This window comes from Rhamphochromis longiceps, linkage group LG19 (assembly GCF_057381845.1).
Source record: "Rhamphochromis longiceps isolate RC_006_pf linkage group LG19, R_longiceps_female_GT1.1, whole genome shotgun sequence".
NCBI classification, from domain to species: domain Eukaryota; kingdom Metazoa; phylum Chordata; class Actinopteri; order Cichliformes; family Cichlidae; genus Rhamphochromis; species Rhamphochromis longiceps.
The window spans coordinates 25,668,699-25,684,225 of NC_140575.1; the positions used below are offsets into that span (position 1 = coordinate 25,668,699).

Genomic DNA, 15,527 nt, shown 5'->3' on the forward strand with positions numbered 1-15,527 from the left:
AAGGCATTCGTTTTCGTGCACGATCAGCCGACATTGCCAGTTTTTGTGAAAGTACCACCTGTTTTCCATAACTCATACAGAGGTGGGCACTGGGTTGCTTCATAGCCTCGTTGGGTGTCCATACCATGCTACGAGTCAGCGTGCCCCCAGTGCCTGATAAAAATGTTAGTGAGCCCTGTTAATCACAGTGAGAATTTCAGCAGGGCTAATGTACTCACATATACTGTGAGAGCACGGTGGCACACATTAGTGTCAGCTGTTTAAGACTCCCATGGCTTAAACTGTGAGTAAAGCATGTGTCTAGATGGTGCAGTTAACAGATATTTGGATCTCTAACAACCGCTGAACAAAATGAAAAAGAAAATGAAACCTGCTACGAAAAAAGAGCCCGTTCTGTTCTAATCTTGCCAATAGTGAGAATATGTTTTTCTAAATGTGTTTCTTCCTCCAAAACAGATGAAACAGGATTATTATTACAGCATCAAGAAAGCAGCCAGATCAAATGAACTTAGCGGGTAGAGGGTGTTGGTAGGGGGGATGGCACTTGGGATCCGACAACAGAGTCAATTCTGCTAATTAACTGCCAATTAGCGGTCCCTAAATGAGAGGGATCATGATGCCTGTGTTGGCAGCACCCCGATAGTCTCTCTTTTTAGTTAGACACACATATACACTCATGCTTGCACACACAGATACACCAGAGAGACACACACACACACGCAGCCACAACCTCTCCACACTCTGGCTGTATATTTAGAAAGCCAGGGGCATGAGATGGCCACTGCTGGGAGTCCCTGGTTGCAGCCAAAAAAAGGCATGACATTTCCATCTGGGTCAAAGTTAGACAGATAACCAGCAACTTAAGTCAACTAGCCCACCAATGTTGTAGAAAAGAAGAGATAGAAAAGTAGGGAGTGGGCAGTGAGCAGAGTACGGGGTGGGGGTTGGGGGGACCTCAAAAGCCTCTGTGTGAGATTCATGAGACGTAAATACTTATAAAGAATGTGGAAAAACAGGCGGCTAGGCCAGTTTCATAACTTTATGTTACATTTGGAAAATATTAGTTATTATTTTGCATTTCATAATGGGCGTCGCTGCCAAACCAGAGAATCATAAAATCGTATAAAATCGTAAAAGGCAGTGTTCCTAAGTGTCTCTTTGGCCCGAGAAAGGGGGATGGAAAATGCTTTCTAAGTGGAGGAACAAATTTGCTTTTGCTTTTTCTTTTTCGTGTTTTCAGACACCACAAACAAATGTTAACATTTTGCACATGAACCTTCAGTGCAGCCACTTTGTATCGCCGCCGAGTGATTTAAAGTCTGTAAAATCTAGAGGTGATCCAGGATGAGTTGATCTGAATGGGAATGGGGAACCTGCTGTGAAGAGAGCTACAGATCAGTCAGTTTAGAGCCATCTAAATTCAGTTTATCTGCATGCTGTGCCACAGCAGAGCACAATCGGGGGTCATAATCGGGATTCTATATAGATAGGCTAAAGTTCAAAAGGCATATAATTGTAATGACTTTTGATTTTTTATTTGCTTATTTATTTAATGTATTTTTTATTTTATTTGTGGCATTCTTTCAAGATCCTGTTTCAGTCCTGTTTAGCTTATTTCCCCAGTGCACCTGCCTGCTCAGTTACTCGACATATGAATGACATTGGTCGCACATAACGCAGTTTGCTGGCTTAGTCAGAGCACATCCTTCTGTTCTTAAAACAGAGTAATTAAACATATTATTGCTAATACAGTACATGTACAGTTATTTGTTGGCGACTGTTCAAGGTCAAAAAAAAAAAGAGAAAACAATCAGTGCACCACACTCCACACTGAACTGCCACAGAGATTGAGCCTATTTCATCTCCTCAGTGGGCACAGGCTGCTTGGCGCCGTTGTCTGGCGGATATCCTTCCCTTATCATGTGACCTGTGCTCCGACAGGGGGCAAAGGTTGGCTGCGATCCGCCTCTGTGTCTTAATAACTCACTCATTGTATTCCTTTCTGCCGCTAATTGGAGCCTCTCCTCACTGTGTGTGTGTTTGTGTGTCTGTGCATGTAGTCTCCCCTGGGCTGTAGAGAGGAGGCAGACAAGTAAAAATAGAGTGTGGCTTAGTGCCCTCTTTATTGTTATTAGTGGTCCAGTGGCACAGCAGTCAGTTATCATCGATGCCAACAAATGACATATTCGCTCTCTGATTTGTTCTGCACCCCCACCCCCACCCGACTGCAACCCAACCCCCCCCTCACTCAGCCATGGAAATGGCCAACTGGCTGCCTGCGAGATGAGGGAATAATGACGGGCCGATTTCCTTCCTTTTTTTAGATGCCATTTCTTTCAGTCATCTGTCATCGGCATCATCTCTCAGGCCCATGTAATAACCCTGTGTGTGTAGTTACATGCCGCCTGTGTGAGCGCGCGCGTACCCGTTGGTGCTGTGGTAAATAACGGCAGGACAGTCGGTGTGTGTGTGTGTGTGTTTATGGCAGAGAGCGAGGGCACATCGTGCTGGGTGTGATGCTGAGACATGAAAGGATTCGGTCAGGCTCCATTTAGTTCAGAATGATAGCAGGACACTGGGAGCTGCTGAGGAAGGCAAATTTGCCGCCAGACACTGTAAACTCTAAATGCTTCTTTAGCTTATGAACACCTGTCTGCCATTTCACCTACTTCGCTATCCCAGAATGCCATGTGTGACATGGCCCTCACCTTTTCCTGCAATCTTAAACAAATGCAATTACATATCAGACCACTCCCACGTTCTCTTAGCATGACGCCTGCTGTCTCAAATGTAAGCAGGGCAAACAAAACCCCACACTATCTAATGGTGTCCTGACACACTGTATACTCATACACATCTCTGAAGTTCCCATTAGTAATAATGCACATACAAACACACCTTTGAACGCAGGGGAAACTATTAACAGGATAATCAAGTCTTTCCTCTCATAAGCTCAACACCAGAGCAATGAGATTGTGGACTTTAACCCTTTCCTTTGCCCTTATTAACATCAAACAGCTGTTGGCGTGTGGGCTACAAACAGGTGAGGCTGTTTTCTAATTATATATTCTCGAGTTAGACTCCGCCGGAGTATCAGAGTGTGGCGCTGAGACAAAAGGGTTTAAACCAGTTGAGTTTTGCTTTCTGCCTGCACAGGTGAGCTCCAGGTAAATGTAAAGCTAGGTGTCATTTGGAGGGGATGGTGCTGGGAGGTTTGATGGGGCAAAAGGGGAGAGAGTGAGATGCACTGTCTATTGACTATCACACAGTGCACCGTTGTGCCCTCGCTGGGCTGCGATTGTGCCGGCGGACAAAGCCCTGATTCAGCACATCCTTTCCCCGAGGGAGAGCTCTGGAAACCGAAGACGGCGGCCATCCCCTCCCTATTCCCCCCAATCATCCTTTGCTTCTTTTCCCCCCTGTCTGTCGCTGTCTCTCTCTCTCTCCCTCTCTCTGGTCAGTAACATGGCAGTAACCATGCATCAAAGGGAATAACAGAACAATGCAAGGGACCAGCCAGGAATTTGAGGGGGTTTTTTTGAAACAGGAATTTCATATGGCTAAGTTCTGTCATATCTGGGGTGAATGATCTGAGCAGCCACTGGACCAAATATCAAAGAGAAAAACAAAAAGGTCAGACATTTAACTATAACTCGCTACCTAGCCTAGATAGTAAAAAGTGGAAAACTTCTGCACCTTCTTCTCACCTTTCCCTTACTGTAACATAGCCAGTAACGTGGCAGAGTCACCCAGGCCTCCCGACATCAGCCGGGATGCACCACAGATACACTAATGGACTCCAAGCCTCTTCAGTAACTGGTATGTATTTTATAAGAGGCCTGGTGTAAAGTTAATACAGCTCTGTGATCATCTGTGATTATGCATCTGTGTGCGTATGCTCAAGGATGTTACACAGTGCAAGATGCTTTCAGACCAAATGGATGGCTTGAATTTCATGGCCAATGAGAAGGCAGGGACTCGTCTCAGATCTATCTCTGTCTATGTCTCTGTCTATTTCTCTCTCCTCCCAGGTTAGCAGAGTATTTCTGCATTAATCACCATGACACAGGCAAAGCAACTCAATTTTCTGCTCCTGTAGGTAAGGTGCATGGCGTCCCGAAACGGTGGCACGAGGCATGAAACAGGCAAGCGGGGGCTAATCTTTGGTTACTAGTGTAATTGAAATGCTATCCACACTGTAGGGTGCATTAAAGTCTGATAACACCGGTTCCTGTGGCCAATTTAAGTAGCTTGACTTCCCCTGGCTAGAAGGGAATAAAGCAAAGGGTGAGAAAGAAGGGGAGAGAAAGAGAGAGGGAGCGAGCGAGAGAGAGAGAAACGAAGGAGACAGAGTATGTCAGATAGTGGGGGGGAGCACGAGGGAGGGGGCTGATAGATAAGGCCGACAAACCAGGCTAATTCTCCAGGCATGTTTCTCATTGTGATCCAGGAAAAATGAGAAAAAAATGAATCACAGAACCAAAAAATCAATTGACCCTCGGGTGGCTTGTCAGGCTGCGAGTCTGATAAACCTAAAAGCTTCGTTAATGTCAGCCTGCCTGTACCCAACAGATAGAGCACTTTGTAAATGAACCCGCTTTGATAAATATATTAAGGAAAGCTGTGAATAAAAGGCACAGACTTGTCATTTGTAAATAGAACCCCCGCTACATGGAATTAGAATGATAAAATGGGGTTCCATATAATTAAGTTTGTGTAAGACCTGAAATCCGTGCAAATACCTTCCCGGAATTTTGAAAGGAAGCTGTCAGTTCAATTAATCTGAACATCACCCTGAGAATGTACTGAACAAAATTAAGCTGCAGATAAAACCTGGGCTAGTATTTTGATAAGTAATTCCTGTATCATTTCTTTGCTTCTGTGATCATTTTATTTAATCCACCACCCCCAGTTATGTGCTAAGCCATCTACAAAGGCCCTGCTGGCCAGGCCACCAAAACCTTAATCCACCATATAGCTGGTGTAAAATGGGGAGGGGGTGGAAAGGCAGTTTTGCCTTTTGTGGGGGCACCAGTGGCGGTGGTAGGTATGGTTTTGGATGAAGGGGTGGGGTGGGTGTGGGGGCTGTAGGGGTAGCTTATGATCAGTGCCTGTCTCCCTTAAATATATCCCAGTGAATACATGTGCATCAAACCACAAAGACCACTGACTTAGCCGCGGAACACTTTACAGATAACACCGGAACATCCTGGTAGCTTACATATAATAATGTTACAAAGGTTGTCTGTGTGTATGTCTATGTGTGAACCTCTGCATGTGTCTGTGAGCGATGGGGAGGGATGTACATAAACGGTTTTCACACTTTAGGAGCATTAGCCGTCTTGGCTGATGGGGAGAGGGAGGCGAAGGCTTTTGAAAATAAAAGGCAGAGCGATGCTGGTGGTGGAGATAGGGCAAGCGGAAATCTTGACTCACCAGTTGTTTACTTGCAAGATGGTGAGGCCCGTGTCTTGGGCTAGCTGCTTCTTCTGCTCTTCAGAAGGGTATGGGTGCTGCAGGAGCAAGCAGAGAGAGAGAAACAAACACATACATGAGCCTCTTTGACATACAGATTAGCATAAATATCCATGCATGTAAGCACTCGTATAGCGAAGCGCTGGAAAACGAACACGTGCTTCGAGTCAAGTTCATGGCTGTTGCTTATTACTGTATCTATTCAATATGTTCCTGTGTTTGTTGCATTGTGTAACTTAAGACTGGACCTTCTCATGACCTCCACCCAATGCTGCCTCTTGCACATTATAGACATTCACACCATACACGTGTCCACACCCACGCATACATACACACACACACACACCTACACACACACACAAACACACACGCACAGTTTAGTGCAAAACCTGTAGGAGCTGGCCAAACAAGTTTGTTAACACTGTCACCAGTGATAACCCCCATTCTTTATCCCCACCCTGCCTACACAAAAACAACATATAGCACACCTCCAGAAAGAAAAGACACTTATGACCATACACACTTTGACAAACATGACTTTCCAGTAGGACTAAGCCATATATTGTGGTGTCTGAGAATCCTTTTATAACATACCGGCACAGCAACAGATTGAGTGGGTGAAGATTTGTGGAGAATACATTTATCTTTCCTTGAATGTCTGACATGTATCCCGGTGGTGGCTCTTTCATAGAGAGCAGCTGAAAAGAGACTAATGCTAAAAGAAGAGAATGCTGTGAAATGTGCTCCACAGATATGCCAAGATTTTTACCTGAAAATGTAATTCTCCAACAAGGTCTGCAATGATACTATTTGTGTCAGGTCCAATCTAGAGAACATTGGCTGATATAAATGGCAGACCTTGGGCTGCCTTGCTCCCCCTGGGCCTGCTATGAAGCATGACAAAACAACAGTGATCGCTGGTGACAGATGTCTTTAAGGGCCAGATTAGGAGTCGGGGCGCACGCAAACGAAACAAATGAGACACTATGTGTTTCATTCAGCCGGTGTAAACAGAAAGCATGCATGCACACAAGCACGTGCAAACAGAAATGCAAATAGACAGATGAAAATTATTCATAGACCTGACACCTACAAATCAAAACACACACACACAAATCCTTTTTGAGGTGATGTTTATAACTCCCCCTCCCCCCAAAAAGAAAAATACCTTAAATCTTCAAAACTTTAATTTGATTGTTTCAGTTCCTTTCCGGGTATATGCTCATTGAGCACATTTCACAGCTGGCAATGTATGCCCAGCTCGTGTTAATTGAATTGAATTTTAACTTGAAATGATAGCAGTTGCTCAAGAAGCATTTTCTCATTTACCGCTGTAATAATTTATATGAGAAGTCATATCAGCAGAGAAGGAGATTCCTCCTTTCAGGTAGCCCTGCCTGTTTAAATGTAGTCTGTTTTAATTAAAGAAGGGATGAAAAAATGGTTTGAGGAATGTGCACAATTAATAACAAACAAGGCTGAGATTGGACAAATAATGACTCCCGGCTGCAGAGGGGGATTAATCTGATTTGTACTTGTGTACTTAGTCCCTTTTAATATGCTAAAATCATTAACAAAGGAAAGATGATAATGCTTGCATAGAAATACATTTTTTGATTGCCAGGTGTTGACATTTCCTTGGCTACCGGAGACAGAGTTGCCAAGGTATTGTGTGTGTGTGTGTGTATGCACATTTGTGTGTGTCTCTGTGTAAACATTTTCAAGAGAAGCCACAGGGTGCACAAGATACAAGCTCTATTTTATATATATATATACATATTATATATATATCCTTTTTTTTAATCCATTTTTCCTTTTAAGTATACACTATATAAACCTCGAGTATGCAAATGCGCCTAAAAACCTACACAAGTAGAGAGCTGGCTAAAGATGATGTCGTATGGAAGTGTGGAGATAGGAGCAGCCTAAATTGGAAATGGGAGTGGGTCATTTACATTGTATTAAGGCTTCCTCAGCCTCTCAGCCCCAGACCCGGTCATCAATCGCCTACTGTCAGCCAGAGCGCGCTCTAGCCTGGTGATAAATACGCTGGCCAGCGGCACGGCTCGTCCAACAGCCACCACGTAATGAATGGTTTGAACAAACAAGAAAGATGTCTCATCAAGGAGAGTGGGGATGTTAAAGCCCCCCTCGCACACAAAACCCCTGAGTAAGGAGATTTACTCTGACCGCATAGACAAGAAAAAAAAAATCCTATTTCGTTCAGCTCATACCTCTTCCCCTCCTTACTTATACCTCCCTGTGTCAGATGATCACCCCCTGCAATCTTAATACTTGTAAGCATTCGCCCATAGGCACTGCTGAGCGTACACACAGAGAAACAAATCTAAACGCAAACAGACTGCAACATACAAACAGCATGAGTACATAATCAGTCTCTTCTCTTCATCTCTGCTCGGCATTCTTTGTCTTGCATTTGTTGCTGACCCTCCATGCCCGACATATGTGTGATTTTTTTATGAATTAGAATGCAAACCAGACCTGGCGACACACACACACACACACACACAAACATAAACACACAGACATAAGAAACAAGCTGACATGGTGGGCCTAGTGGTTACAAGTCTGGAGTAGCTGTGAAATTGGAGAATGGTTGATTGTTAACTGCCACAAAAAATACATATATATATATATATATATATATATATATATATATATATATATATATATATATATATATATATATATATATATGGCAAAATCTTGAATGCAAAGTGATTGGAAAAAAAAAAAGTCAAATGTGTATCTTCCTGGATATGTCCCTCTCTACCATCAGGGGACGTATGACATGAGTATTTAATGGAAGGAACACAAACACAGTGGAAGATCAAAGATGGTATTGATAACCTCCCCACTGGCTTTGGAACCACTCAATATGTTCAGTTACAAACACCACAGCCAATATCCTTAAAAGAAGATTGACCACAAAATGTAAAGCAGTCTATAAATAATTAGAGGCAGACATGAGCAGTTTCAATTTGTTGTCCCGGCAGCGCGAGTCTCGGTTCGAAACAACCCCGTTAATTATTCTGAAACCTGTTAATGGAACAGGGCACATTATCCTGATGGGCACATGTTGTCTAGCTCCTGCAGTCTGACCTTAAAAAAAAACCCCACTCAGACAAACATCAACACAAACACCGATGCATACGCAGGTGGACCAAATTCTGTCTCTTCCTAAGAATTGAGCTGTGCTTGTACTTCTGTGTGTGTGTGTGTGTGTGTGTGTGTGTGTGTGTGTGTGTGTGTGTGTGTGTGTGTGTGTGTGTGTGTGTGTGTGTGTGTGTGTGTGAGAGATCGACTGCTGGCTAAATTACAGGGTTTGATGTGCTCTGTGCTCTCTGATAGTGCTGGATGTAATGGCCCCTGTGGTTGCTGAACATTACAAGCTGAGGTAGCTCTAGCATCTGCTGCGTACGGTCCTTGACCCCACCCTCACCCCCACCACCACCACCCGCCTGAATCCAGCTTAGCAGCTTGGCATTTCATTGTATGCAATAACCACATCTACCGCTGGACCCGTCTTAACTTGACACCACACCTTTTGCACACCTATCTACTCATCCAACATCCAGTTTGTCATATATCACTTTTGTGCTCTCCTGACACCTATATGCACCCATCATCAAATCCCATGGCCCGGTCATTATCCCGGCTGTTCCGTACAACCCCCACCACTTTTCCTGCTCTGCGGCTTTCACTCTTCCCCCTGAACCTGCAGCTCCTTGCATGAGCTGCAGTTGGACCCCATTGATGAATTACATCATCAGTGTGTGACATGAGTTATAAAGGCAGGTCACAAGGTTACAGTGGCTTGCAAACCAATTCCATGCTAATGACTCACAGGAAATCAAAGGCCATTGGCTGTTTACCCTCAGTGCAATGACAACACAAAGAATATACTCGGGATCAATGGGGTGATTTAGCTTAACCTCTTTTTGATTTTCATGGTAACTTTAATTAATTTTAAAAAAAAAGCATTTGCTACACAGATACAGAACTTTTTCATGTGTTGGAGCCACTGGTGGACTTTATTGTGACTCTTCTGTATCTAAATTTACGGAAATATTGCATCTCAATATTTCCTTTCATATACGCCTTCCACACACTGATTGGAATCATATTTGTTTTTAATCAAAGTGACTGGAGGATGATAATAATATTCACTGTCAGAAATAAACGCAATCAAATATAGGAATGACATTTTAATATGGATTTGGCATTGAGCTGGGGTAAGATTGGCACATTTTAAATATCAAGTTGGCGCTGTTAATAATGTTACAATTGGCTTCTTTGACAAATGACAATGAGATTGAATGCATATCAGCATTACTGAGAGATCAAACAGATATGACAAATAAATCCAGTTGGAGTTTTTGAATCCTCGCGAGTGTTTACTATGCACACAGCCTACCTAATGGTTGGCTTTTTAGTCGCAGGTTTCTGACAGGTTTTGTGATTTATATTGAAGAATACAGTTAATTACGTCCATCTGTAGACATCAAATGGACGGGCACATGACAATTAAAAAGAGAAGTGCGTTCTATTTCTGAGAAATCAACTTTTCAAATTTGTCTGAATAAATGCAAAAAAAATTATTTGTGGTTGAATTTGGTAATAGTGAGTAGAAATTTGCAAGAAATTTGCAATTGGTAAATAATCCAGCTTTACTGTTTAAAAGATCAGTTTTATTTATGTAACTGATTCTAAATAACTGTGATGTTTTTAATGGACTCTGAAGTAAGAATAGCAAACTTGGGTATACATATGTGGGACTTTTGAAAGTTAAAAAAATGCTGTTGTCCTTCCCTACGTTCAAGCTCATCTCCAACTTTCTCTACTCTGTTCTCTCTTTCTCCCTGTTTTTGTGTGATTTGAGGGAAATGGAGGTGGGAGGCAGTTGAGGGTTATTTGGGTGTTTGCTTTATTTCACTGGGAACTACACTGCTTCCTGACAACAGTCTGAAAACAGGCAAGAATGCCACATGACTCAATGACTCAACCCTGCTGGTTTCCCTTTCTCTCTCGCTCTTGCTCTCACTCGACTACACACACAGGGATACTGCCAGCTTATAAACAGAACTCACATGACGCCAAACAACAAACCGCACGCACTGCATGCCAACCTCTGATAACAGCAAATAAAAGTACATCCATATCTACACCTCATACGATCTGCATTCAGAACATACCACTACACTTGTCTTGCTCTCGCTGCAAACTCCAAAGCTTCCACAGTAAGTATAAGGGCTCTCAGTGGACTGCCCTCTGACAGTAAAACAGTGATGATTGCAAATACAAGGTGGACTGGTGAGGCCTGCGGCATCTATTATAGAGCAAAAGGGCCCCCAGTCTGTCTGTCTGCCTCTCTGACTGGCTGGCTGGTTGGCAGTGTATCAGTACTACTACTGCTGTTGCTGCCACGGCCCCCCACAACAATCGCTGGCTGGGCTCCTGAAGCCAGCTCCTGGACCTCTGCCAGCAGCCTGTTTGCTCTACACCATTAATTTATGTTCACTGGAGACAGTGCAAGGTTGTAGAGAAGCTCTACGGCATAACTGCCCCGTTTGCCTGCCAAGCTCCAGCAAGAGTAAGAGCGGAATGAATGGAAGAGAGGGTGAGGAAATAACCCTGGAGGATGTGAAAGATATAGGCATCTGATTGTACCAAGCTCCATGAGGCTAAATAGCAATCACTCCCACACAATCCCAATGCACCTCCAGACTTAGCGATCGACCAACAAAAAGACTGCGATGTTTTAGGGTAACACCTCCAAATTCTATCATGCATAATGAAATGAAAGATATCATTTTATCCAATAGAGGAGATAAAAATGTTTTTAAAAAATAAATAAAAAAAACCCCTGCTCATTATGTACACAGAAATCAAAATGAAACTCCCAGATGAGTTTCTGTTGAGCTCAACCACAAATCTATTAGTCGTTGCCAACAGTTATATCTACAAACTGCATGTGTGCTGTGTTGCAGACCCCGGTCCACTTGTGGCCGGGAGACATAACACAGAAATGCGCCTGTCTAATCATCAGATTGAGATCATGGCTTATTTTTTCACCGCATGGCTGCCCCTGTGCTTTCAAGAGGAGGAACGCGATCCTTCCATCCTTGCAGTGTGGGCCCTGGTTTTCTATCTCTCTCTTGTTTCCTTCAATCTCTCCTTCTCCCACTGTACTCTATAGGTCCCAACAGCAATACTTCTCTTGCTATACTCACTAACCCCTTTGCCCTCATCTCGTACCCTCTTTAGTTCACCTCATCGCTTCTCCTTTCCTCTCATCTCGTCTCGTCCCCCTTTTTCAAAGTTTCCGCTCAAGCTTTAAGCCAGGTCCTAGAGGGCAGGAATTTGGCCTGGTTTTTCAGTCCAGGCTGCTGGCTTTGTTGTGGTAACTGCCTGCTCAGGGGCACCCAGCTCTGTTCTGCTCTCCTTTCTAGCTTGCATGATGTCAACACACAGCCACGCTCACTACTTGCTCTCAAGAAATCTTTAAAACATGTTCTTGCAATGACTACAGCCGAGCCAAAGGATCATCCTACAGAGGGATTTGTTCCTATTAAAACTTTATTGGTATACATTTTCCAACCTTTGGTGGATTTTTAAAAAAATAATTCTTAGTAATGACTCTCCTGTTCCATTTTGTGCTATGATGTTGCTTGTTAAATTGTGAAATGACTGGTGTTTTGCCTTTGCACGGTACTTTTCAAACCTATGAAGAGATCATTAGAGGTTTGCTGGGTTGGTCATAGCAGTCGATCCAGTCACTTTGCCTGCATGAGACAGCTCAATATTCGCACCACGCGTTATTGTTGCCAGTCACAAAGTCATGGCAACGTGAATCTCTGAATAAACATCGGCACTGGTTTAGTAACACGCAGTGTGCACATGCTACAAAGGAAGCAGTCGTTTTCTGGGGCTGAAACATGACATTTTTTTTAGAAACTATGAGCAACTGATTTAAAAAGTAATTTGTAATCAATTAAAAATACATTGTATCAAAGTACATTTCAGACGAATGTATACTACAGGAATACAGAGTGTTGGAAACCATCCCATAGAAATGTCAGGAAAACAGGGGCTGGTGTCAAGACAGTAAAGCACTTACAACTAAGAGCTTGTTGGAAAAAGTACTTAATATTAACATACAGAGTCGCTCTACGTTTACCCTCTTACTCTATTATGTTCCTTACACTTTGTTTAACTTCCTAAGTCAAAGTAAAGTGGGGCTGATCTTCAATTGAAATAGAAACAGATTCATTTGGTAAGATGGACAGATTGAGCTACAGAAAAAAAGGGGGGGGGGGGTGTTCGCTCTTCAAATAGAAGCTTCTGAGAGTTTCCACTTGACGGATCTCCCTTTCACTGTGAATTAACTTAATGAGAATAAGTATTCAAATACACATCCAGCACCTCCTTTAGCTCTATCCCTCTCTCTTTCTACTCTCTCCCTCTGTTTCTTTAAGACTCCACATTCTCAAGAGAAAGGCCAGTGCGTTCTAATAGTAAGCCTCAGGACACAACAACGAGAGCACAACCACTTACAGAGGACAAACAAGAAACCCCCAGGGCCCACTGTGGAATGTCAAGCCAATTTGGAAGATATCATAGGACATTTGTAATGTCAATTTTTGTTTTCAGGTCAAGAATCAAAGGCAAACACGGTTGGTAACATTTGTCCATTACATTGCAGTCAGAAACAACCCCTCCCCTACCAAAAAACAGCTGCGGGGGACACTTCCTGTTTGCTAATGATGCTAAATGTGTTCAAGTCAACCATGTCAAATTTTCTCCCCCTCCAAATGGACAGCTGGGGTGGAAAGAAACATTTTATCTCTTTTCCTTCTCTGCCTCCCTTTTTCTCTACCCTCTGCCAGTAAAAGAAGGTCCATGGCAGGAAGACACTTCAGATCACATCTCTGTCAGTGAGCCGGACGAACATAGCCGCTAGTAAGCATAGGTGCATTCATCTGAGATCACAAGTACTTCCAGGGAACAAAGTCAGCCAAGCTCTGATCAGTCACCACCCTGCCCCTACCTGTTGTGTCTGTTCTCTTTTACTGACTACAATTTTTGCCTTTCAGAAATGCAAGTCTTCTGAGCTCCCCTTTCATCTAGGAGTGTATGAGTCAAGGAGATATCTCCTGTCATTGCTCAACACCCAGGGGCGGCTGGCTGCATGGGGCTGTGTGGACTGACAAATGCCCTCAGGATCTTTCACTTTCTTAATGTTTCTCAAAGGAGGGTCGGCATGTGACAGGAGTTAAAATGCCTTTATGAAGTGCTGCCAAGAGGAGAAGAGAAGAGAAGAGAAGAGAAGAGAAGAGAAGAGAAGAGAAGAGAAGAGAAGAGAAGAGAAGAGAAGAGAAGAGAAGAGAAGAGGCTTGTGTTGCTTTTAGTCTGGTCAATAGCAGCCAATCTTTAGGTGCATTCTTCCATCCCATTTTCTCCCTGCTTGTAGTGCTCTTAGGCTCAATCCTGCCCGCAGGCCGAGGTGACCTTTGCCCTGGCTGGCCTGCCTAGCTACAGCCCTCTCGTTTGTTAGCCGCTTTATCCACTGACAAAGCAGGCAGGAAGTTGGCAGCCACCCAGCAGCCCCATGGGAGGATGACCATCAGCTAGCTCAGCTTACTGCTTATTACAGGATGCTGGGGAGCATGTGTGTCTGTGTGTGTGTTGGCATATGTGTTTGTCCTTATGCTTATGTCTTATGCATTTATTGCATGTTTGCATGCATGCATGTTTAGAAATGTGCATATGCAGACATGTTTAACTGAAGGTTTTTGTGCAGGAAATTCTTCCATAGAATAGGTCATGTCTCCAAGTTAACCAGATCAGCTATACATGTTTGCAACAATCAGGCAACCTTCCAGTCGCTGGACTCAGGGGACCCCAGCACACTTTCTCTCTCCCTCTCTCCACTCTTTCTTTCCTCACCCTCCTCCTCTCTGCAGCCTGCTCATCAGAGCGCTCAGAACAGCTCACTAAAACATTATATCATAAGACACTCTAGTTTCACTCTCGCCACTCCATAAAAGTCAGGTAATTCATACTTCATTTATATACCTTCCCATTAATAAAGCTGATGAACTTTTACTCCTTAAATCTAATGGGCCATTTTAGCACGACTGCCAGCGCTTGCCGTTTTCTCTTTCCTTTTCCGTCTGCCTCTTCTCTCCCTTCTATTCTATTAGTACTTTGAAGAAGGATAATCCGCAGGCACTCAGGCACTGCACACGTACAGTGGTATGTGGCTGAGGATGCAAAGAGAAGGCTTAGGAAATTTTCAGACTTTTCACTGACCTCTGTCACAGACAAGCAGTGACACATACCATCCATGCGGTTGTTTTGTTTTTTTCTTTTCACTGTTTTCCCCTACCTCTCTCTATCTGGGCACAACAGAAGGTCACTGACCTGCAGGCCTGATGCAAGGCATCATGGCTCCTCAGCTCTGAGGCTGTTGACAAGCGACTGTGTTCTTTTCAACAACTCGTTGAACCCCCCTCCCAACCCCACCTCCCTTCTCAGGAATGTAACACAACCGCTCACTGAGGTAACCCAAGCCCCTCCCCTCTCCCATCCTTCATTTGCGGAAAGAGAGAGAGAGAGACAGAGACAGAGAGTGAGACCGAGACCAACTGGGGGTGTTAGACAGCTGTCCCCCATCTCCCCATCTAACTCTTGCTCACTCTCTATTTCTCTTCCTCTCTTTAGATTTGCTTCTAGCCCACTGCCTGTGGAATAATTAATGATGCAATTGAGCTGAGGAGAGGACTCTGACCAGCAGTAGCCGTTTTATGGAGGACCGGAAAATAGAAACAGAGAAAGACATGAAGAGACAGATAGGCAGAGGAAGAGAAGGATATAAAACAGTCCAACAGCGAGAGGAAGAGATTGTTAATAGTCTGTTCCTCAACGGTCTTCTTCCCTGTTTTCGTCCCCTCTAGTCTAATCCTACATCCCCATCCCCCTCTTCTCTCTTCCATCCTCATGGCGGGATTGGGGGGCCTGACCTGTCT

General features: G+C 43.8%; 1 protein-coding gene across 5 annotated transcripts in view; it reads right to left on the reverse strand.

Annotated features, from left to right (window-relative positions):
- Positions 1-15,527, reverse strand: part of meis2a (Meis homeobox 2a) — a 79,117-nt gene that overhangs the window by 19,995 nt on the left and 43,595 nt on the right. For all 5 annotated transcript variants that reach the window (XM_085391032.1, XM_085391031.1, XM_085391033.1 and 2 more), the window contains exon 10: positions 5,437-5,513. In XM_085391032.1, the coding sequence (XP_085247158.1) occupies positions 5,437-5,513 (77 nt within the window). The remainder of the gene's footprint in view (positions 1-5,436; positions 5,514-15,527) is intronic.